We start from the raw sequence: 25,391 nt of genomic DNA, 5'->3' as shown, positions 1-25,391 counted from the left end.
TGAATTTAACAGGAAAGTTTCAGAGAAACTGAAGTGACAAAAGGACAATTATTCAATGCAGGAAAGATAAACCATTGCAGTGGGGGATTGAAAGACATTTTTAGAAGTCCCCATATTACCAATTTAATTACGTATTTCTATGTAGTGAGTCAATGTCTTACATGTTTGCCAAGAGTATTTCAAAGGGAGTTTGTTAAGTATGTTAACTAAATCCCTTTTGGTATATATCACTGTTAATGGTGTCATTCACACGTGGTGCAACCTACAACTCCACATTTGATTCTTCAAAAAAAAAAAATAGGTCATGGCAAAATGCCTATTAAAACTGCAAAGTTGTGACACGGAGACAAGGGTGAGGACAAAGGATGACACCAACTGCCTCCTTTTTTGAGCACGATAAGGCTGGGACAAAGTAGGGGAGGGAGGCTGAGCCGTTTTTAACAAACACTTTTTTCGAGGGTTAATTCCAGTTTAATGTAAATGATGACTGAATTTAAAATTGGGCTCGCTGGTTGCTCTAGACCTCACCTGGGTATTGCCGGTGCTCTCAGTTGTACAGATGTCCTCGGTTTCTAACTTCACCCCCAGCACCTGTGATCATCCCAGCTTGCCTTGGTCTTTTCCTAGAAAGCCTTACCCAGTTATGCGAAGAGGGAGTTTGATGCAATGGTTAAAGGCACTTAATTTACAATTGTTACTGCTGTTGTTATTAAATTAAGCGCGGGTGTGGCTTTGTTGGAAGTCGCCCCCCTGCACCCGCACATCGGTCCGGAGGCGAACTGCCCCCTGTCCCCACCCGGGCGCGGTGCGAGGCCGGAGCCCTCTAGGCCCCTCGGGGCTGCAAGGACGCGGTCCCGGCGCCTCGGGACCGAGCGCGGCGGGAAGCGGGGACGCCCACTGCGCCCCCGGGAGCGGGGACCAGCGCGCGCCGTCTGGGGGCTGGGTCCCCGCCCCGCGGCCCTGCCCTCCCCGGGGGACGCCGCGCACACAGCCGGGGCCGGGCGGCACGCAGCGCACCCCAGCGGCCGCGCGGCTCCCCCCGCCGCGGCTTCCGGAGAGCTCGCCGGTCGCGGTCGCCCCGGAGCCTGCGAGCGCGCGGACGGCTGCGCGCGGCCCCGCCCGCCACACCTGGGCGGCGAGGACCGGAGGGCGGGCGGACGCGGGCCCCGAGCCGGCGGCCCCGCGAGGGCGGCGGGGCGAGCGCGAAGGGGCGGCCGCGGGGCGTCCCGCGCGAGGCAGGGCAGAGCCGGCGCCGGGGCAGCGACCTGCCGGCCGGCCATGGAGCGCGCCGGCCCCGGCTGCGGGCGGCGGCAGCAGCCGCGGGACCGCGACTCGGTGGAAGCGTGGCTGGACGATCACCACGACTTCACCTTCTCCTACTTCGTCAGAAAAGCCACCAGGTAAGACGAGGACCCGCGGGAGAGCCGGCGGGGCGTGACCCGGGGCTGACCTCGGCCCCCTCCTGAACTCGCCCCTCGGTCACCGCCGAGCCACCCCCGTCGCCCGGCCCCGGCTTTCGGGTCGGTCCGCGGCGCTCGCACGGGCGGAGGGCGCCCTCCCAGCGGGCGCGGCCGGAACGCGGGCGCCGGCGCCTGTCGGACTTGCCCGCAGGTTCCAGCGCTGCCACCCCCGGGTCCCCGGAGCAGGGTCCTCCCCACCCCCGGGTCCCCGGAGCAGGGTCGTCCCCACACCCCCGGGTCCCCGGAGCAGGGTCGTCCCCACCCCCGGGTCCCCCCGGAGCAGGGTCGTCGCCACCCCCGGGTCCCCCCGGAGCGGGGTCCTCCCCACACCCCCGGGTCCCCCCGGAGCGGGGTCCTCCCCACACCCCCGGGTCCCCGGAGCAGGGTCGTCCCCACCCCCGGGTCCCCCCGGAGCAGGGTCGTCGCCACCCCCGGGTCCCCCCGGAGCGGGGTCCTCCCCACCCCCGGGTCCCCCCGGAGCGGGGTCCTCCCCACGCCCCCGGGTCCCCCCGGAGCGGGGTCGTCCCCACGCCCCCGCGTCCCCCGGAGCGGGGTCGTCCCCACGCCCCCGGGTCCCCGGAGCAGGGTCCTCCCCACCCCCGCGCCCCCGGCCCCCTCGAGCGGCTCTCGGCCCTCCTGGCGGCCCGAGCCGCGCCCGCCGCTCCGGAAGCTCGTTCCCAGTCGGCGGCGGCGGCGGCTCCGCTCCTCCCCCGGCCCCTCGCGCGGCCCGGCGGGGCGGGGAGCCCACGGCAGCGACATGCCGGAACCGTCCCAGAGTGAGTGCGCTCGCCTTTGTCCCCTCCAGCCCCCGGCTGTCCGCGCGCTCCTGTCACCCGCTTTCCGCCGGGGGCTGCACCGCCGAGGGCGGCTGGGGCCGCGGGGACCCCGGGGTCGGCTCTTCCCGCGCGGGGGGCGGGCAGCGGCGCGTGGGAAACGCTCGGCGGAGGGCGGGCGGGCGTCGGGGCCGGGGCGGAGGGCGCGCGGCGGGCGGGTCCCCCGAAGCCCGAAGAGTCGGCGGGGAGCCGGGCGCGGCCGACGCACCCCGGAGAGGGACCCGGGCCCGCGGCCGTCGGGCGGCGATGGCGGCGCAGCCGGCCGGGGCTCTGCGGGCGCTCCCCGCCAGGGGGCGGCGCGGCGCGGGGCGGGCGGTGGCGGCGGCGGCCGGGGCCGCAGGGGGCGAGCGGGCGCCGCGTCCCGGCCTCGCCCACCCTGCGCGGCGCGGCCTGCGGGAGTCCGGCGGCGGCGGAGCCCGGACGCGACCTGCCCGCGTCGGCTATGTTGCCCTTTGGGGACAAAACGAGGTACTTCCTCCGGCAGCCCCTTCCCACTGTCGCCGGCGGGGGTGGCCCGGGTCGCAGCAGCGGGGTGATGCTTCCTTATACATGGACTGTTGGGCTTCTTTTTTGTCTTTTCTTTCCTCTTTCTGATCTGTTACCTCGGGGTCTTAGGTTAGGGCCCCTTTTAATCCAGATTTTTCTAGGGAACCTTCAGATTTGGTCTTGATTTAGTCCCTTTCGGGGTTTTTCGACAGATGAGGCTCTTGGGCACATCCTGCCTCTCCTTTTTAAGTCCTTTTCCCGCTCTCCCCTTCCTCCTCCAAGATCCTAAAGCCGGACGCCGGGCCCTGGAAGTGGTTTCTTTCTAAACGGCACTTTTGTGCGACTTGGGGTGAGGCCCTGGGGTGTCCAGGTCTAGAATTGTCACTTGCTGTGGGCCCACGGTTTTGAGGGGCCACCTGCACCTCCGAGGCCATCCGTCCCCCGTTTGCAAGGACTCTCGAACATTCCCTGCGCTCCTGGGATGACAGGGCATGGAATGGGAGCTGGGCTGATTTTTTAAGTGTGTGTTGATGTCTTTTACGCAGGTCGTTAACAGCTTAAAGACAAAAGTTATTTGTCCACTAAATAAGCGTAAATGTTCTTTGCTTTGTTCTCCCTTTTCCTTTAAAGACGTAAACTTGGGATGGTTTGTTGATAGTTTTGGACCATCCATCCATAAGAACAGTTCATTTTCAGAGTCTGCCAAGACTTAGAAAAGTGTAGCAACATTTGATTGGAAAATACATTGAGGGAGTTAAGTTACCTTTTTTTCCCCATTACTTTTTCTCCCAAGTAGCACAGGATTAAAATCCTGTTTTTCGAAATTGCCATGTTAGTGAAATTAAGATCGTCTGGGATTCCAAAAGACTTTTAAAACATTTTTTTGGTTAGGGTTTTCAAATTATAGTTGATGTTGGCAACAGGCTGGACACTTTCTGTAATATATATTTGTGCGTATGTATATTTTTAGGAGAAGAATTTATGTCGAGTTTAAGTTGGAAAGTGAAAGTGTAAGATATTTAAGAGTAGTGCAGGCCCTCAATTTTAGTGCTGTTATAAAGTGCTGAGAGTTGTCGGTGTAAAGAACGTAATCTAATTACTTGGTGTAGCCAGAAGTCCCTCATGGGAAAATATTCCAGTTTGGCTTTATATTTGGTGGCATTAATTGGAGACTTAAGAATAAGAGATTGGACATTAATTGATTATGAAAATGCCAAACTACTAATATCAGTGCAGTTCACGTTATTATGGTAAAAACGAACTGCATACATTTTAGCTTTACAGCTAAGAATTTTTCTTTTTTTAACTGGAAGCTGACATTACTTTGCTTTTTCCCTTTTGTTACACTTTTTAAGTGTGAAATAAATATCATATGTGATTCAAGAAACCCACAAAACAGAAAGTTCTGTAGAAACATGTAGCATGTTTTAAGATTTGAAATGAATTTATCTTGACTCAGGTTGACCATCTGCAGCAGTAACCAAGCTTGCTGATGGAACTTTTTCTATGTTATTTAATTGTCATTTGACATTCATGCGTGTGTCTCTATGCTGGCCCCAGACCGAATGATCTGCACTCAGTGGTCATCATGGAACATAATGAAGTTTCTGGCATTCCTCAACTTTCAAACACCTGGGAATTTTGGTTGACCTTAAAGCAGTTATGCTGCAATGTTACTCCGTTTCCTATAACTGTCTTCAAATACAGAGCTAAGCACCTTGTTAAAAACTATAGCTCGTAGCATAGAAATAGATGCTTTTTAGTTATCACAGCCTGTTTGTGTGAATTCTTGTCAATTAAACAATTCGTACCATAATCTATTGCCATAAAAATTAATATGAGACTAGTAAACTATGCCTGGAAAACTCCCCCTCACACAATTGGGGATGATTTGCCGTCCTCCAGGCCTGAGGTGCTGTGTTAATTGAGGGCTTTAATGCGCGTGCGTTTACAAATGAAGTCTTCCCGGTGCTAATGCCACTTAACAGATGTTGTTATTCTTGACAGCATATTAGAATAAAGTTACCGCTCATTAATTACTAATCAACTGTGTGATTGTGGGTGACGTTTTAGGTCATTTAGTGTCATAGGGGTGACATGATTGACTTTTTATTGCTTTGTTTTGTACCAGGCAAAAGCTTGAGAATATTTGGCAAGTACTGGAAATAGGAGACATTAAGTGAGGACAGGTTTTTATGATAGCTTGGATCAAAGTCCAGAAACAGAAGTTTTTACACTTGGATGTAGCTTGCTGTGATAGACTTTTTATTTGACATTGCAAAGCTGTGCCGAATTAATTGAGGTTCCAGGTCCTCTGTTTTGGGATTCTTTCTTCTTTCTTTATAATTCTTTTCTCATTTCTAAGAGCTGTAGCATGTTTATTTGCAGGGTATTTACATTAAAATCCGATTATGGATCTAAAATAAATATTGTGATCCCATTTTTAAAATTTCTTCTTTATATAAATATATAGGAATGTAAACTTTTTCACAGTTTTTAAACAGATGATTTGTTGAGCATATTTTGGTAGGTAGTTGCTAGTGTTGAAGAAATAAAACCCTCTGTGCATTGACCCTGTCCGGCTTGGATAATGTTTGCAATATTTTTATGATGGTAATTTCTGGTGCAATAATAACCTTTTCCCGTTGTACTGTTCATAATCAGGGTCCATATAGCCACCTCTAAACTGCCTTTTGGTGTCCCCAAAGGGCTCTTATGGACTGACTTCTTCCTGCCTGGAGGAATCTGAGGGAGTCCCCGAAAATGATGTTACTCATTGCACTTCTGTCTCTGGTTTTTTCAAAGTTTCAAATTCAGGCCGATTGTAGGGCCTAAACTACATGATCATGATTCCTAAAAAATGTGGTAGCATTAATGCAATGGCAACTAGTATAAACGGATGTCTTAAAATAAATTGATTTGCTGGATATAACACATACTTAAGTAGGCTTGTTTTAAAAATCAGTAAATTTTTTTGAGTTTGTGATCTGAAGGTCTGTGGAAATTGCCAGTATTTTCATGAGCACCTCAAGATTAGAGAATTTTTTGGTATTTTGATCGTGCTATATCACAAAATTTCCTTTTTAAATAATTCTGCCTAAATAAATGATTTGATTCTGGTCTCAAGCGTCATTTCTTTTAAAATATTTGAAATGCCTTTCAAGTTGTGTAGGTAACGTTTGTACCTTCACCCTCACCTGATTACAGATGTGCCTTGCTGTAGGACACCCCTTTGTCTAGACTTGAAAGCATGAATTAGCTTAGAACTTTGCTTGAATTCCTTGGAAGATTTCTTTTGTAATTGAAAAGACTGGACAGAATTGTGTGGTATTTATGAGTTTATCCCCAAAACAGTTTTCAACCTAATAATCTATTAATCCTATAACTGCTGTGTTGAGTTACATTTGTTCTTGGTTCCCCAAGCTGATGGTAGGATACCAGCCTCTTGGTAGGATAAGCCTTTAGTAGGGACTGTAGGACAATTAAATAAATCAGTGAGTTGATTGATAGTGAAGCGTTGAAAAATGACTAATTTCTAAATTTAGGATGCAAACTAGCTACTGACTTTGCAGGACTTCCTATGAAATTAGTTTAGCTGCGCAGATGTAGGTTCATTTGTCCAGTGCTCTAGCTGATGGATGTGGCTTGGAAATATCTGTTAATATCATGTTCTCAGGCAAAAGTGCCTGTGAGCTACATACCTAGGAATAAACATTGAAGAAAGTCTTTCCACATGAGTCATTCATTTGCTGCTTAGCTCTGTAATCTTATTTACTGGCTTGACATTATCATTTTATTTTGAATTATTTTTGTTTTTACAATATAAGTGCTTTATTCATTTTCTCTGAACGGTAGGAATTTATATTTATTGTCAACCAATTGTTTACAACAGGTAAAGCAAACCTGAGTGTTAGGTTATAAGAATCATTTTGGTAAATATTTCAAAACTTTTTTTAAAGCCTTGAAAGGTAAATGGATTTTTTTTTTCCTGGCTTTTGGTTTTTAGTGATGAACATACTTTAAAGGTCTTATGTGCAGTTCTTATCTTCTTTATTCCTTGGGAGAGGGAGGATTTTCCCCCTGATTCTGAATTGTAAGATTAACTTGTGGCAAATTATCTTCTCTGAATAATTTTATTACACCTAAACTTGGGGGAGAAAAGATCCTCATTCGATAGTTTACCCCTAGTGATAATTATCAAAAATAAGAATTGTGGGCCGGGCGCGGTGGCTCACGCCTGTAATCCTAGCACTCTGGGAGGCCGAGGCGGGAGGATCTCTTGAGATCAGGAGTTTGAGACTAGCCTGAGCAAGAGTGAGACCCCGTCTCTACTGAAAAAATAGAAAGAAATTAGCTGGACAACTAAAAATATATATAGAAAAAATTAACTGGGCATGGTGGCACATGCCTGTAGTCCCAGCTACTCCGGAGGCTGAGGCAGGAGGATCGCTTGAGCCCAGGAGTTGGAGGTTGCTGTGAGCTAGGCTGACGCCACAGCACTGTAGCCTGGGCGACAGAGCAAGACTCTGTCTCCAAAAGAAAAAAAATTACTCTCTGTTGAATGCCTTTGCTGTAGATGTAAGAAGAGATAAGATCCCGATCTTCTGAGCTGATGACATAATTGAAACACAGACACACACACACACACACACACACACACACACACACACATAGTCATTGAGCTCTAGAGTTACAGGGGATCGTACAATCCAGTTTCTCAAATTTAAGTGATGTATCTGTTTAAAAAAAGGCGTTCTCATTGATCTCCAGAGTATTAGAAAGCTTTTGGTTGCAAGTGACAGAAACCCAACTTGAACCGTATAGCATTGACTCGTGTAACCAAAGGGCCTGGGGATTGGTTTAGCTGTGAATTCAGCTGATCGAATGATCTTTCCACGATTCCATGTGTCTGTCTCTATCTGCTGTGTCTCCGATCTGTCTGTCTGCCTGCTCCCCCTTCCCTGCACACATCCATCTGTCTGTCCTTGGTCCCGTCTGTCCATCGATCTATCTGTTGGCCCTGTGCTGTGTTGGCTTCATTTGCCTGCGTGCTATCTTCATGTGCTGGAAGTTTCTTCTTGGGAAGTACATGTGGATCTTAAACTTTTGGTATTTCCTCAAATTACTCTGGCCTTATGTGGGTCACGAGGCTACTCTGGACCAATCCTTGTATCCAGGAGAGCAGGGTAGTCTGATTACTTTTTGGAGCCGATAGCCCATAATATGATGTGTCATTGGGGAAAGAGAATTCCCAACAAACAATGATGTGGGCAGACCCAGAAGTTCCAGGTATCTGCCATACCTAGTGATGAGTTCTTTTATTTTAACGTTAGTTAAACATGGAATTCTTAAAAGTAGAATAAACAAAAGTAGATATAATTTAGTCATAATTACAGCATTTATGCAACTGTAATGCCAAAATACATTTTGAATTAATCATGAACAAAATGATAAAACCAGAGCCAAATGCAAATTGACAGCATTTGTTAAGTCACCCTTGCAAAGTAAACACGGCCGTAACTGCAGGTGAGGTTGGCTGGCCTTGGGGACAGTGACCCTGTGGTGACTCACTCCTGCTGGGTCTCTCTGAACAGTCCTGAATCCCTCATTCCGACAGCACAGCACGCCAGCTTTAAGTTTTTACTTGATTTAACAGCATCTTAAATTTACCTGTTTTATTTTCTCATTAACACAAATATAAACCTGAGAGCTAAAATTGCAGGGCCATCCTTGGTTATAAGTCATCCCTGTGATTTAAAGCCTATGTCTTTCACCTTTTGGTTTTAATTATGATCAGTGTGAAAACACAAAATGAAAACATTTTCATAGAAAACGTACAGATCTCCAAAACAGACTTGTTTTGAATTCTTCCCAGACCGTCTCATGAGAAGCACCCATCTGGTTGAGTCTCTCTCATAGCCAAACTGCAAAGCCAATCAGTTTGCATATTTACCACATAGATTCAGTTACTGTGTTTTCTTTCAGATGTAGTAGGTTTTTCTTTAAGCAACATCTTTCGTACCATGGGATTGTGAATGCGTGGAAAATTACCAAACATCATGTCTCTTCCAACTCTCAGTCAAATTTGAATGTAAAACCATATGAAGCAACTCTGCATTTTATTTATATTTGGTCCCAGTAAGTTTCTCGGGTGTTTTCATAGCTGGAGACAGCTTGGAAATGCTAAATAACTTTAGGCTGAGCATCTATTTCCTTACCGTGCCAGCCCTAAGTGAGCTGCTCACTGTAACATCAGAGTGGAGATTCCTGGAGGATGTTGCTTGGAGGTGCTTCGTGTCTGCTGTTTTGCTTAATACTTTCTTATAGTCTGTCAATCTTTTATTCATCTGAACCAGTGCTTCTCAAAAGGGGATGTTGGCATTTGGGGGGCCCCGTGTTTTCCCTGTGAGAGGCTGTCCAGCACCCCTGGACCCCAGACACTAAATGCCAGGACCACCCTTGTTTGTGACAGTCCCAAATGACCCTCGAGGACTGGCATCGCGACTTGGTTAGGAGCCACTCTTCTGAGCCCTTTAAAATTTATTTCTATTTATGGTGGTTAAGGGCCCTAAGTAGGACAGACTTCAACCCCGAACCCCCCTTTCTAAGAGAATAACTTCAGATGCATTTTTTACTCTTTCTGTAAAATGGAAGTGATAGCATTTCCCTCATAGGGTTCTTAAGAAAATTAAAGGAAATAATGCGTTTCTTTTTTTTTTTTTGGTAGTGATTTTCAGTGGTTTACCATTTTACCATGAGAATCATCAGCATCTTAAATAGAATCACAAACTTTGATTGTCGTTCTCTTATTCTGGTAGACGGGAATTAAATGGACAGGTTAGTGATTTTATAGCCTTCAGTGTCTTGTTCATTTTCCTCGATGAGTTTTTAGTAACGGTTTGAACAGAACCTTTTGTGGGATTGTATAAGGTACTGGCAAGGGAATCGTAACGGGAACCTAGATCCCCAAATTTTGTTTCCAGCTTTGCTGTTAACTAAGTTTGCGGCTGGTGCAAGTTCAGAAAGCCCAGCTTTGAGATGGGAGGTGAGAGGGGGTGAGGAGTCAAGGCTGAGAGACTCACAAATGAGCTTAAAACATCTCTTTCAGGTCTGACAGTTCTTGATTCTCAGCGGGAGAGCAGAGTATCAACTTCTCAGATTGAATAGTTTCGTTCTTTTAAGTAATTTTCCAAATTTGAGTAGCAGATCCAGGTCAAATTATGCAAATAACATAACTAAAACTGTATAAAATAAGGATCCAAGAGCAGGAAAAAATATCCAACATTATTTTTTCATAAATTATTTTTGTATTTTTCCTACAGATGTTTTTGACAGATTTTTATACAAGTTATCAACCATCCTTTCCAGTCAGAATATTTAATACACTCCTTGTAATTCTGGTATTAGTGATGAATTCACATGACCAATGGGGAAAAAAGACATTGAGAGGAAAGAAAAAAGGATACCATTTTAATAATTGACTTATAAACATTAAAATTCATCCTACAAATTTCCTCCAAAATTTACTGCCTAAGGGACTTGCTCTATGGCCATCCTTGAGGCCAAGGTGTGCATCAGTCTACTTTTAGAATTTCCCCAAGTAAGCTCCCTTGGATAAGAACTAAAACAGCCAACTTTAATCCCCAGATTGCCTATAGCAGAGTGTCAAAACATTGTTCTATCCAGTATTAAAACCGTGTTCTAGTTTAGAATTAGGGTTATTATTGAAATATTGGTATGGTTTTCATCATAGGTAATTATTGTATATTTTCTCACATTGGTTGTCAAACAGTTTTAGTTTTGGTTTGGGGGAAAAATAGTCCCTAAGTCTATAACTTATTTTTGGAAAAAAATTAATTTCTAAGCAGTAAGGGAAAGACAAGTTATATTCTTGCATTTATTTTTCTCAGTTAAATGTTCAGCTCCTAATCTTAATGTGGAATTCAGAAGATTATGTCATATGTAAGTGTAGTTATTCATCTGGAGAGTCTGTGATTTTTTTATTTTCAATTTGAAAAAATACTAACCTTAAAACACTTTTTTTTTTTCTGTTGGAACATTAGTGGTTTTAAATTGGGGGCTTAAAAAGAACCAATAGCTACTTTGTGTGTACACTCATTGAATAAATTCTCTTTAAGCAAAAACAAAAAGTTAATCATTTTTAAAAAGATACTCCATTTAATGTTCAATTAACATAAAACCAATAACTGTCATGTTTGGAAACACTGCATGTTACTTCAGCTATCATTTATATGCATCATTTCTTCTCATTGTCTTAACCCTATGAAATAAATACCATGATCTCTGTGTTGCAAAGAGTAAATGATGTCCCTGAGGTCATATTCTTAGAAAGCTGGCTCTGGGGTGGGAGCCTAAGTCTGCTCACCCAAGGCCCTTACCCACCATGCTCTGCTGATGAAGTTCAGGGTCAGTATTCACGGAAGCAAAGCAAAGGCTCATAGCATTGATGTCATGAGGATTCTAACTCCGGAAGAGGTTAAAATGTCTCCCAGGGCCTCTTTATGTTCAAGCAATTACTTAATAATGTGCCTAGAGACTTTGCCCAAGTGAGTTTAGTTTCCATGTATAATTTTAGAGTCTAAAAATTGGGAAATCTCAGATGACATTTTAAAATAGAGTGGCTGAAAATTTAGGTAGTAGGCCATTGCAATTATATTTTTAGTTTTAGAACACACATATCCCTAAGTACAGTATATTTTCAAAGAATTTTTATCCTTTGATACATTATTTTAGGCAAGAGTGCAAAACATATTAAACTAGTTGCTCTAAAAGTAGGTTTCGTCTCATTGTATTTTTAACTCATGAGGGTTATTATGTTTATATCAGAATTTTTACTTTGCCTTGTAAATTTTTCTTCTCTTTTCCATACTTTTCTAGAAGCCAAGAAATAGTCTGTAAACCCTAGACAAAATATTTTAATTATTTTTCCACTTCAAGACATCTGGAAGATTGAATGTTTTTTTAAGGCATTTCTGTCTTTTTCAAGATTCGTTTTGTAAGATGAGTGAGCCGTTCCACTTTGGTAGAAAGTAAAGTTATTGCTGCATGAGACCCTTGTTGGCTCAGGTATTTGTCTTTGTGTGTGTGTGTCTGTGTGTGTGTCTGTGCACGCCCCTTTTGCTAATCATGTTGAAATGCATTGTGAGAGTTTGCATCCCTCTGTCCTGCCAAGAAGTTTTGCATGTTCTATTTAATACTTCTAGATAGTAGTCATCTGGAAGAAGCTGGAGCTTGTCTAGATGAGGGGAGAATTTCTAAAACACAAACTACAGGTTGTAGTTTTCTTTCCTATGATAGGATTATAAAAATCTTGGGTGAAAAGGAGAAATTGGAAAGGAGGGGACAGCTTTGATTCTTCCTAGATTATATGTTGTACATGACCTCTCTTTTTTAATGAATATTACTAATCAATTTATAAAACTTTTAGAGAATATGGGATGAAGTAAACCCAACATACAAAACTTAAACCTATTTAAATATCTATAAAAAGGTATTATAGTACTAGTTGGCCACTATTTAATTTATCATTAACTTAATTGAGTCTGCTGTCATTTTAAGAATGCTACACTTTCTGCGTACTTTAAAAATAACGAGCACATAGAATGTGTAGATGAAATATATAGCATTTTATTTCTGCCCTGTGTGTAATTTTGATAAACTCTTCATTAAAACCATTGTGAAAATTGATGACAATTTACCACTTAGTTTCCTACCCCCTAGAATTCCTTTGATTTTCTTTTTTTTTTTTTTTTTGTCATTCACAAATGAATTTATTCATTCCACTGTGTTACTAAAAACTCAAACTGTCTGACATTGGAAATGTCAACCTTAGCGTTTTCCTGCAGCAGCTCCTGGGACCAGGCTAGTGCGTGAACTTGTTCATTTTGCTGGGGCTGCAGCCACGCTGTGACATCGTCTTGAAGGATGTGGTGCCCTGAGAGCTATGAAGAAGCTTTGTGACATTCACATCTGTTAAGTGTTCTTCTTAATGACACCGATTTTTATATTAAGTCGTTCCTGCAGGAGCAGTTTGAGCTGCAAGAGTCTTCCCCAAAGCAGCATATTAGGACAATGAACTTCTGATGGGATTCATTGTTTAAAAATATTTGCAATTTAAGATTTAGGTCCCATTTATGACAAGGACTCATGGCGAGCTTTTGGCAACTTCCGTGTGTTTTTATTTCATACCATCTGCGAATCTTTTGGGTTCTTTGTTTGCTTGGTGTGGGAAAGGGTATCTCAGCCCTGAGCCTCCCCTGTGGGCTGTCCCCGTGTGAACACACAGTGGCATTCACATGAGTGTCACCTTCAAGGAATGATGCCCATCCTCATTGACTTTAGTGTCCTCCAGGGTTTCTCCACTTTTCTTAAGACGTATTGTTAAAAGTTTAAAAACAAAACCAAATTTACCCATTTTAAAAGGGGTGTACAATACAACTCACGAGGTAAGAAATTTTTTGTGTAGTAAGGTAAGGTAGGAAATAAGAGGCCGGAAGATAATGAAACAGATTTTGGTGGGGAGACGGGAAGGTTTGGGTGGGATGTTAAACATTAGGAACTCGGCATCAGTCTTCATTGCATTTGCCTTGGCCGTGGCTGGCTCTCCAGGGTCAGGGGCCTGTTGTCTTTCATTAACAGCCTTGTAAAAGTTCAATCTACTGCAAGACTTGGAGGGGGCCGCTGTGCTCTCTGATGCCCCCAGGTGTGCAGGGCAGCCCGAGGACACAGCTCCGGTGAGAGTGGAGAGGCCGAATTGTTAGCGCTTGTGGCAAAGGTGCCTCAAGGGAACTTGTTTCTGTCTTGTTCTTTTGGCTCAGATGGCTGTGATAGAATTTAAACTCTTTTTCCTCTTCTTCTTCTTCTGATTTTATTTTTTGTTTGTTTGTTTGTTTAACTTAGGGAGATTCTGTAAAAAACGGTCTTCTAAAGAAAGTATTTGCTTTGGCCAAAGATTGTGGGTGTTCATGGTGCACGTCGCTGAACGATAAGCAAACCCTGTCAGGCCTCCTCTGCCTGTGGACTTCTGCCACCAGGAACACATCCTTTTATCCTCGTCTTTTTCTCTTGGCTGGACTCGAGGAGGAAATGAATAGCCCTTGCTCCTTACCCCGCCCTTCATCTCACTGGGGCGAGTCCTGAGGGTGCAGGAGATAGAAAAACCTTACGTGCATGGAAGGGGCTTTGAAAGTGCGTCCACATGCATTTTCTTTCTTTCTTTTTTTTTTTTTTGAGACAGAGTCTCGCTCTGTTGCCTGGGCTAGAGTGAGTGCCGTGGCGTCAGCCTCGCTCACAGCAACCTCAAACTCCTGGGCTCAAGCGATCCTCCTGCCTCAGCCTCCCGAGTAGCTGGGACTACAGGCATGCGCCACCACGCCCGGCCCATTTTTTCTATATATATTTTTAGCTGTCCAGATCATTTCTTCCTATTTTCAGTAGAGACGAGGTCTCGCTCTTGCTCAGGCTGGTCTCCAACTCCTGACCTCGAGCGATCCTCCCGCCTCGGCCTCCCAGAGTGCTAGGATTACTGGCGTGAGCCACCACGCCCAGCCGGTGGGATGTAGGATTTTTGAAGTGAAGTTGACACAACTTGGCTGCTCAGCCGGATGTGAGAGTTGAAGGAAACAGAAATTTGGAGTAATTCCTAGATGTTGGGTTTGAGTAACTGGATTTATTGATACAAGGAAAACTGGCGGGGAGTGAGATCGGGGCAAGGTGATGGGCATCAGGAATTCTCTTTTCAGCATTTTAAGTTGTCAATTTAGACATCCACATGGAGTTGCCAAGTAGGCAGTTTTTGATTTAAAAATGTAAAAGGAGATATCTATTTTCCATCGAGAAGATAACAAATATGTTAGGGCTAAGTCTTAGGTCTGTAGCTGAAATAATTAAAATGCCTATTTGTATATTAATTTAACAATTTAGTTACATGTACATCTATAAAAACACATCAGATATGTTAATTTAGACGTACTGCTTTTTTCCTATCTTAACGTTTTTACAAAAAAATTTTATTCAAAACCTTCCGGTAAGTTTCTGACAGCTTCTCATGCATTTTTACCATCAGTGTCTTTGGCACCACTAATGCGATTTGGGGGTTACATAGGCATTTCCCGGAGTGTGTCACCTTCATGTCTAAGTTTTTGAGGTACAGAATTACTTTAATCAGTGTAGGTTGTCCTCATTGGAAATTCTGTCCTAAGCCACAACATGCATCTATAAAACATTATGACAGTGTTTTATATTTTTAAAAACCCTGTGGAGTAAGCCAGGCACACTGGCTCACAGCTGTAACCCCAGCACTTTGGAAGGCCTGAGGAGGAGGACTGTATGAGGCCAGGAGTTCAAGACCAGCCTGGGCAACATAGTGAGACCCAGTCTCTGCAAAAAATTTAAAGAAAAAAATAGCTGAGTATGGTGGCGTGTGCCTGTAGTCCCAGTTACGTGGGAGGCTGAGGCAGGAGGATCGCTGAAGCCCAGGAGGCCAAGGCTGCAGCCAGCTGAGATCGGGCCTCTGCATTCCAGCCTGGACAACAGAGTTGACCCTGTCTCAGAAATAAACAAACAAATAAATGAATAATCTGTGTAGGTATATGTGCTTGTGATCTGTACGAAATACCTATCTACTACTGGTGCTTTTGTTCTTCTTAGTTTAAATTTGTGATACCTCTTTATTATAAAGTCAGTCAATTCATAAGACCAATGAGCTTGGCTTTTTTAACATTACATATGGATTTTTTAAAATTTATTTTTTAATTGACATTTTATAAATTTATGGTGTACAACATGATGTTTTGATATCATTGTATACACCGTGGAATGGCTAAATCAAGCTAATTAACATATACAGTTCCTTACGAACATATCAGGTTTTTTCCGGTGAGAACAGTTAAAATCTCTTCATTGGCCGGGCGCGGTGGCTCACGCCTGTCATCCTAGCACTCTGGGAGGTGGAGGCGGGTGGTGGATCGCTCGAGGTCAGGAGTTCGAGACCAGCCTGAGCAAGAGTGAGGCCCCGTCTCTACTAAAAATAGAAAGAAGTTATATGGACATCTAAAAATATATATAGAAAAAAAATTAGCCAGGCATGGTGGCGCATGCCTGTAGTCCCAGCTACTCGGGAGGCTGAGGCAGGAGGATCGCTTGAGCCCAGGAGTTTGAGGTTGCTGTGAGCTAGGCTGACACCACGGCACTCTGGCCAGGGTGACAGAGCAAGACTCTGTCTCAAAAAAAAAAAAAAAATCTCTTCATTAGCTATTTTCAATTATATAATACATTATTATTAACTATAGTCACCGTATCGTACAATGAATCTCTTGAATTTATTTCTCCTGAAATTTTATATCCTCTGACCATTGCCTTTTAAAGAGATCTTTAAAAGATTTTTATAACTGCATCCAATGCATGAATTTATGAGGGAGGTAATATTTACCTTTTAATTTTGACCCATTCCATTCTAGACTGGTACCGTTTCACAGTAATATATATTTAACAAATAATACATCATTGTTCAAAATAAAGTAATTAAGAGAACATCCCATAAATGAAAGACTTAGTAAAAACTCAGAAATAAGGCATCTTCTTTTCAAATTCTTTTGTACCTTCTTTTTTCACCTAGTAAATTGTGGGGATTATTTGTATCAGTACATATAACCATTTTAATGCCTCCTTCTTGTTCCATTGTATAAATGTGCGGTGATGTATTTAGTCAGCTTTCTATTGGTGATAGTAGATTGCTTCTTACCTTTGCTACAGTAAACAATACTACAGTAAATACCCTTGTATTTCCTTTGCCACGTGTGTAAAATCTCTGGAACAGAGGATAGATGCATGTTAAAATTTGTTAGCTATTGCTTACTTGCCCTCCAAAGAGGTGATACCAGTTTTCACTACAGCCAAAAGGATTGGAGAATGACTCTATTCCTACACTCTCTCCAAAGTAGTACATTATCAAAATTTTTTATCTTGGTGGCTAGTTGGGTATAAACAAACGATTATGTCATTGTAGACAAGATTTTATTGCTCTTATCATAGGCAGATTTTAAAAAATATTCTCAGTGGTATCAAGTTTTTGTCTTTTGAGGATAAATTTGAGTTTGGACAAAGTCAAGTCTTATCAGAAGATGGATAATTAGCTGTTACTCTAGGCTTTTTTGTTTTATTTGTTCATTTTGAGAGGAGGGGTTAGTGAAAAACAAGACCTGATTTTTAGATAAAACTAGTATTCTTATATGACTTATAAATTGTCTCAGAAGTTCGTTTCAAAAGTTTGAACTGAATAATACTCATTTGGGTTGTATATGATCTGGGATGTTTATTTTAAAACAAATCACCCCCTGTGAAGCCATTAGCTCAAACAGGTTTCTTTCAAAGGAAAGTACATTAAAAATATAAATAACTTCAGTTTCTTTTGGACTGCATTTTTTAACTTGGATAAAACCTACTTTTTAATTTTCCTCCTTTATAGAAGGAGTGCATAATCTAGAAAAAGATAATTTTTATCATTATTGAATAAGCATTATTAGGATAATATTTACAGAAGTCCATAATCTTTCTACACACCAGATTAAATTTTTCTGTTTTCTGTCTTCTAAATCTTATCTATCTTTGCAATATAGATAGAATTGTGTAAAATTATGCATACTAGCAAGCCAAATTTAGATAAATATTTGTCCTTAATTTTCAAATACTTAACTTTAGAACAAGTTGTATGTTTAACACATCAGATGAGCTTCCATGTTTATGTTTTGATTGTTAAATTTAGTGTCTTTTACTTTTTGATATGAACTAATTTTGAGAGAAGCAGACTTGGTACTTTGGTATGTTGCAAATCACATGAATTATACATGTAGAAGTCAGACTTTATCAAGACGATCATCGAAGCAATGCCCCTTACAGGTTTTCAAAATTGCATTACATAAAGCATCTCATTTTTATTTTCTATGGCAAAGCAAGTTATTATCTGAGTAGTTTACTGCGCGAGGATTTTTAGCGGCTGTTGGGAGCAGCCCCTTCCTCCTTGAGCATCTCGTGTGTCGTGTTGCCTTCTGCAGAGAAATGGTCAACGCCTGGTTTGCTGAGAGGGTTCACACCATCCCAGTGTGCAAGGAGGCCTGCTCTTGTCCCCTGCAGCAGGGTCCTCGTGCCGACAGCAGCGCCCCCGGGACGCCGGCCAGGAAAATCTCGGCCTCGGAGTTCGACCGGCCCCTTCGGCCCATCGTGGTCAAGGACTCCGAGGGCTCGGTGAGCTTCCTCTGCGACTCGCACGAGAAGGAGCAGATGCCTCTAACCTCCCCCCGGTTTGACACCGACGAAGGGGACCAGTGCTCGAGACTCCTGGAATTGGTGAAAGATATTTCCAGTCACTTGGATGTCACAGCCCTATGTCACAAAATCTTCCTGCACATCCACGGCCTCATCGCCGCCGACCGCTACTCCCTGTTCCTGGTCTGTGAGGACAGCTCCAATGACAAGTTTCTCGTCAGCCGCCTCTTTGACGTCGCCGAAGGCTCAACCCTGGAAGAAGCTTCCAACAGCTGCATCCGCCTGGAGTGGAACAAAGGCATCGTGGGCCACGTGGCCGCGCTCGGGGAGCCCCTGAACATCAAAGACGCCTATGAGGTGAGCAGGGGACGGGCGTGTGGCCGGGGCACTGCACGACAGTTGGAAGGGTGGGGTGTCTGAGACTGTGGGCTGTTACGGTAACTTGCATGTTTGCACCAGAATGGGTGCTGAGAACCTTCCCATCTCCTAACTGCCCGAGCTTCTTCCCTGGGGGTTCGGTCAAGGAGACGGGCCTGAGAGAAATCTTGCCTTGCTTTTCCGCTTAGCGATAATTTAAGATGGCTCATGCCACAGCTGTGCTCTGTCGTCGTTTCATCTGATCACTGTGCTCATCCCTGTCTGTGTTACCTCCACGTGAACCTCTGAAGATTTTGCTGAGACTCTAAAATGATAGGTCAGAAAACTGCCAAAAACCCAAACAAACCTATGGTCTTTTTTTTTTTTTTTTTGAGACAGAGTCTCACTCTGTTTTCCGGGCTAGAGTGCCGTGGTGTCAGCCTAGCTCACAGCAACCTCAAACTCCTGGGCTCAAGCGATCCTCCTGCCTCAGCCTCCCGAGTAGCTGGGACTATAGGCATGCGCCACCATGCCTGGCTAATTTTTTCTGTATATATTTTTAGTTGGCCAGCTAATTTCTTTCTATTTTTAGTAGAGACGGGGTCTCGCTCTTGCTCAGGCTGGTCTCGAACTCCTGACCTCGAGCGATCCTCCTGCCTCGGCCTCCCAGAGTGCCAGGATTACAGGCGTGAGCCACCGTGCCTGACTTATAGTCTTTTTTTCATCTAATTAATCATATTCATTCACTTAAAGTCCCACTGATACCAAAACCTGATTTTCTTTCCTTCCATCCTCTCTATCGTTTGTTTTTTAAATAAACTTACAGATATCTTCAAAAAAATGGACATTTTTGGCTCCAAAATATTTCAGTGGAAAGATTTGATATTTCTTTCACTCTTGCTATATGGCTATGCACAAGTCTTTAGTTATGGGCTTAAAGACTGTAAGACTTTTCAAATTTCCCATTTATTTATTTATTTATTTTTTTCCTTTTTGTTGACTTCACTTAAACTTCAATGCCTGGTTTGTTAAACAAAGACTGTAAACAAATATTTACCATGTCTGTTACATGTAACACACAGGAACTGCTTCTAACAGAAACTCATCAACCCCCCCCAACACTTTTTATTATAAATACAGGTATCAAAACAATCCTGAACATATTTTTGATACTAGCAGCCGGCACCCACACTGCTTCAAAAATTAACAGTTTGTGACAATATTCATTGTACCTGCTGCATTAAACAGTTTTAACTGCAGCTCTTTCACTGAGCAGGATGGATAACGCTTGCCAGTTCTATTTTTCCTTCCTGAGGTTTTTACTTTTCAGAAACACACACGCCTTAAGCACCATCTGACATCTCTCTTCATGCTTTTGTCTCGTAAACCTGAATTCTATCTCGAGTATTCCAGGTTTATGTTTAAACGATGGTGCCTTAACAAGAGAAAAAAGTTGTGCTGCATTTTTCCTCCTGTTACCTGAAAACATAATAGGTGTACGTATATTAAATATATTCTTATTTAATACAAATGTTTACAGGTGGAATGCTTTCTCACACATTTCTCAAATGTACAGGTCATGTTTACCAGGTGGAATTCTTTTACTTAATGGGTGGGTATTTTGTGTTGCGATATTTAGCTTAGACATTAAGGTGCAGTAGAAGTTTGTTGATTGAAGACAAGTTTGAGATCCACTAAAATTAATTGTTGTATGTTTGTGCTTCTGATGGCTGTGGAAGCTTCTTATTTTCTTTGGACATCATTAGACATCTCTTTGAGATGCCAGGAGTTTAGAACTTTGCTTGAAATGCAATTCGAAGGACATACTATTCCCACCCACTTCAGTGAAGAGTGAACCCCAGGGCTGCCGTTGGAAAGCTGAGAAAGTCCTACCAATTCCATCTGTCAAACTCCACTGCTTTGATTAGATGGTTGTGTTAAATCCTCTTCTTCATAAATTGTCTTGTCATTCAAATATTTATCAACAGAATAACTGCTGAGGATGTATCTTTATTTTTTACATTTTGGTTGTTGGTTTGTAAAATAATTTACTATGTTAATAATTTTTCACTTCTTCAATACATCAATATCGTTATCCTGTCTGCTTTCTTTAGATAGCTTGTGGTAGCTAAAGCTAAAATACGAGCTATTTTGTTAGAAACATTCAGCTAAGGTTTTCCCCAAGTCTCAATTAATATAACTTTGAGTATGTCTGCAGAAAAGTAAAAAATGCAGTGGTGTGTATGATATAAAATGTTTATGCTGATTTTCTACCATTTTATAACTTTTCTTTTGAATTTATCCTTAAAGCCAAGTTTGGCCCTCGCAGGACACAATTGGCCTCATTTCTGACCCCAATTTACGGAATCTAGTGTAGTCACCTACTTCGGTCACAGCTTGACTGTGACTAATTTATTAAAAAACAGAAATGACCTTCAAAAGATGAGCTTTTCCAGTGTGGGTATTCCACATTCTCTGAAGGGAATTCCAGAAGCAGACTCTTTTGGAGCAGTGATGCTAGTATTCGGGTGAGCGGGTAACTTCCCAAGGAGACTGCTTCCAGGAGAACAACACTTACCCAGATGTTTGTGTTCCGGCATGTTTGTTTCCATTCTAATCGACCTCCTATAGTTGCATCTGCTGATTTCCTCTACTGTGGTTTCCTTCCTACAGGCAGGATTTGCCTTAAACTTATTACAAGAAGTTAAAAATGACCGCTTGTTTAATAATTGAAATTATTTGTTAGTGAATTCCTTCCTGTATGTAACAAATGCTTTTGAGTTCCTGTGCTAAGTATGGGGACTATAGTAATGAACCCTCCCCCCAACCCCCAAATAAACCCCTCGTTGAGTTGACAGCGTAAGTTTAGATCTTCTTACTCTGAAGTTTAATGAAAAATTAAACTTTAGCTTTACTTAGTCCCTATTTAGAGGTTTTACACCTCTCAAAAGTCCTCTGTGATTATTGGATGTGTACAATGTGCCTTGTAAAAGGAGGGAGAGATTCAAAAGATTAAGGAATCGTTTGTAATCTGACTCAGTCCACGTGTTTTTTTTATATGTACAAAGAAATTAAATTTTTATTGACACTTGAGATGGGACAGAATACTGAGGAAATGTAAAAACAACCATTATAAAGGAAGCAAAGTCATTTGTTGTAAAGATTATTTGGGGGGGCGGTCTTTAAAAAGGGTTTTAGAGCAGAGATCCGTTTCTCTGGTTGGTACAGTACAGTCAGGCAAGAGAGAGACACGCTGTACTACACAGGTGGAGAGAAGCCACTTTTTCCTGATTTAAGTATGGATGTCTAAAATGGTTAATATTTTGAATTTATTCTATTTATGAACATTTGTTCAAGTCTGTATTTTTCTTGTAAACTCTAGCTGCTAAAAAAAAAAAAAACCAAACCTCAAATTTATCATTGTCAAAGTTGATAGATACTTACGTGACCTGATGCCTTCCCCAACGATAAAATTGTTAGAGTGCCAAGGTAAGTCGAAGGTTAGATTTTTCTAATCTAATAAATCAAAAAAAAATCAAATCAATCTTTGAGCAGGTCACTTATTAAATTGAATTTCTTTTTCCTTACTAGGATCCTCGGTTCAATGCAGAAGTTGATCAGATTACCGGCTACAAGACACAAAGTATTCTTTGTATGCCGATTAAGAACCACAGGGAAGAGGTAAGCCAATTTTCCATTTTATAAAAGATCATTTGGAAATATTTTCCTTTTGAAATTTTTTTTTTTACTTTACACATATATGAAATATTGCTATAGTGACAAGTTAGCTATAAAGTACTAAGTACTTAAATGTTCTGCTTGTATTTTTTATTTAGATTTTAGTTACAAGGTTGAATCTTGATAGAGTTTAGTGTGAGCTTTGACTTAGAAATAAATTTTATACATGTTGTTTCCTTCCTCCCCTCTTCGTCTGAAGCCATTTTCTGTCTTAAGATATGTCACTAGGGCTGTGATTGGAATCAGTTTATTTGATGTTATAGTTTAAGTGTATGAATAATACTCATCCATTGCAACGGTCATCAGCTGATTTCTTTGGATTCAAATTGAGGTTTTGAAAAAATGGAAATTGTAGCTAATTCTAATTGTGTAAATTTTGATGTGAAATTATAACAAGCAAATGAAAATATGTTGGTTCATATTTCACCTCACTAGAAGATCAGCTTCTGTTAGCCCTGAGTTCCCTCTTCATTTTACACGTATTTCAAAAAAACAGTTCATAAATTATCAATTAAACTGAAAATTTCAGTTGAGCATTTTCAATCCTGACCGCACGTTACAACTACCCGGAAGATTCTAGAAGACTGCCAATTGCATTGGTCGGGGTTCTCCGAGCACAGAATCCGCAGGCTGTATGAAGGTGAATCAGGGGGTGTTGTGGGAGTTGGCTCACGTGGGTATGGGGGCCCCAAGTGCCGGGAGGGGCCGGCTTCAGGCTGGAAACCCCGGACAGCCCTGGGTCACTCAGGTCAGGTGTCACTCGGCCTGAACGCCAGGGCAGCACCGTGTGAGTCTCAGCGTCCACAGGCCTAAGGAACGGGAGTTCTGATGTCAGGGAAGAAGGGAATGGATGTCCCGGCTTCTGGAGAGAGAGCGAATCCCCTTTTCCCTCTCCCGCTGCGTTTTTGTTCTACCCAGATCTTCTGGAAGCACCCTCAGAGACACGCCCAGAAATAACGTTCTGCCCACTCTCTGAGTACAGCGTTTTACAGTTCCCATGCCCAGGCTTCACCTTGGTAACCAAAATCTCTGGGCCTGCGACCCGGTGTCAGTATTTGCCGAAGCTCCCAGGTGATCCCAGTGTGGCCCAGGTGGAGAACCACGGCCAGTCACTATCTTTCCTGTCTGTCTGTCCAGTCTGTTTCCAAATCCCATTGATTTTGCCCATTAGAATGTTTTTCACTTCGATTCCTTTCTTTTCATCCCTGCTGCCTGCACCGTGATTCAGATCTGGAAGTAACGCCCGCGCTTTCCGACTGTTCTTGGAAGGGGTTTCCTTCAACCCACCCTGCGTATCACTGCCCCGGGGATTTTTCCTAAACACAGCTTTCTAAATCAGCGTTTCCGAAAGTTTATTGTGCGTAGGAATCACCTGGAGATCGTGTTGCAGTGCAGATTCTGGATTTAATAGTAGGTCTAGGTGGAACCTGAGACTCTCACCTTTCTAACAGGGACCCAGCTGAGGACGCCCTGGGTCTGCAGATCCCAGCAGGATTAACAGGGTCCTGAGTCAGTCACTTGTCGGTAGTCATGCCCAGCGCCTTAGACTGGCCACACGGTGGTGCCAGCAATAGTTACTGAAATACTTGCAGCTGTGACATGGGATTAATTAATTAATCACTTAAGTATGTGAATGAATAAATAAAATTGAAAAGGCCATATGTGGACTGATGACTAGAGTGTTAGTAACAGGGTTGCCAGATACAGCAGATTAAAAAAATGTGGCCCTTGTCATATTTTGGGCATCATTATACTAAAAAATTGTTTGTTGTTTATCTGAACTCAAATTTGACTCAAATTTTACCTGGCTCGCCTAGTTTATAAACCAAGGACTATGATTAGGATTCTCTGCACTTTGAGAAGACAGTGTTCAGCTTTTAGTTAGTAAGTATACGTTAAAATCATGGCCTAAGAAACCACTTTGTATTGGCAAAGGAGTTCAGCCCAGATGATGCTCTGATTAGCCATCCACGGTCTCTCCAGCAGTAGGGACTGGGGGAAGCCAGGAGAATATGCAACAAAATCACTAGGAAGAAGTGAATTCAGTCAGTTTTGGGGGGCAGTTTGATGAATTTTGACAAATGTGTATACAGTCATGTACCCACCACTGCCATCAAGATATAGAGTGTTTTTCTGTCCTCTCAAATATTCCCTGGTACCCCTTGGCGGTTGATCCCCCCCCCCTCAGCCTCTGGCCCCTGACAATCGCTGATCTGCTCTTTGTTACTGTTGTTTTGCTTTTTCAAAAATGTCATATAAGTGGAATTATACAATGTGTGGTCTCTTGTGTCTAGCTTCTTTCACTTAGCACAATGCTGGTGAGATTTACCCAGTCCTTGCACCAGTTGTTTGTTCCTTTTTATCGCTGAGTGGTTTATTCCATCGTATGGATACACTACAATTTATCTGTGCATTTACCAGCTGGTGGACATTGAGTTGCTTCCAGTTTGTGTCTGTTGTGAAAACAGCTGTTGTCAGTGTTTGTGTACAGGTCTTAGTGGGGCCCTATGTTTTCATATCTCTTGGGTAAATATATAGGAGAACGGTTGCTAAGTCATACAGTAGATACGTGTTTAATTTTATAAGAAACTTCCAAACTCTCTCCCAAGGTGGCTGTACCATATTTCATTCTTATCAGCAATGTACGAGAAAGAGAGTTCCGGTTACTTCACATCCTTGGTCACATATTCTAGTAGTAGGGGGTGATGCCCCATCAGTGTCAGTGTTTAAACCACTCTGCAGACAGACTCTTTTTAAAATGAAAAATAAAGAGAGAGAGAGGGATCCCAGTCACATCCTCTATAGTGCCTTAGGAGGAGTCTGTGAGGAAAGGTTCCCAGGGATAAAAGAGTAGCAGAAGCACGTTGCACGCGGGTCCGAGCCCGTGTGCTCAGAGCAGAGCCACCATTGCCCGTGAAGCAGAATGAAACAAAATTTCCAGAAAGTATGTGAATTTTTAGAGCTGCTGTTAAACTTCTTTCAGACTTAAATCTGGATTTTTCAGACCCATACACTTGGATCAGTTTTTATTTTTGTCACTTGCATTAGTTATTTCTCAGATAGAATTCTTTTATGATCAGTTTTTATTTTTGTCACTTGCATTAGTTATTTCTCGGATAGAATTCTTTTATGTTCAGTAAAGAATTGCAGAGAAATTCAGCTCTTTCCCTCTAGCTCAGCTGACCTGGTTCTGAAATACCGTTCTCCCCTGAGGTGTTGCGTGTTAGGACACAGC

The 25,391-nt window shown here is 43.0% G+C and overlaps 1 protein-coding gene across 2 annotated transcripts in view; it reads left to right on the top strand.

Moving 5' to 3' along the window:
* The first annotated feature begins 1,293 nt into the window (after positions 1–1,293).
* The window catches only part of PDE5A (phosphodiesterase 5A), an 88,060-nt gene continuing 63,962 nt past the window's right edge, over positions 1,294–25,391 (top strand). For both annotated transcript variants that reach the window (XM_045537351.1, XM_045537350.1), the window contains exons 1-3: positions 1,294–1,400; positions 17,851–18,418; positions 22,010–22,099. In XM_045537351.1, the coding sequence (XP_045393307.1) occupies positions 17,855–18,418; positions 22,010–22,099 (654 nt within the window). In that variant the 5' untranslated portion in view covers positions 1,294–1,400; positions 17,851–17,854. The remainder of the gene's footprint in view (positions 1,401–17,850; positions 18,419–22,009; positions 22,100–25,391) is intronic.

This window comes from Lemur catta, chromosome 26, assembly GCF_020740605.2.
Source record: "Lemur catta isolate mLemCat1 chromosome 26, mLemCat1.pri, whole genome shotgun sequence".
Classification (NCBI taxonomy): domain Eukaryota; kingdom Metazoa; phylum Chordata; class Mammalia; order Primates; family Lemuridae; genus Lemur; species Lemur catta.
This window is presented reverse-complemented; position numbering and strand designations above follow the sequence as displayed.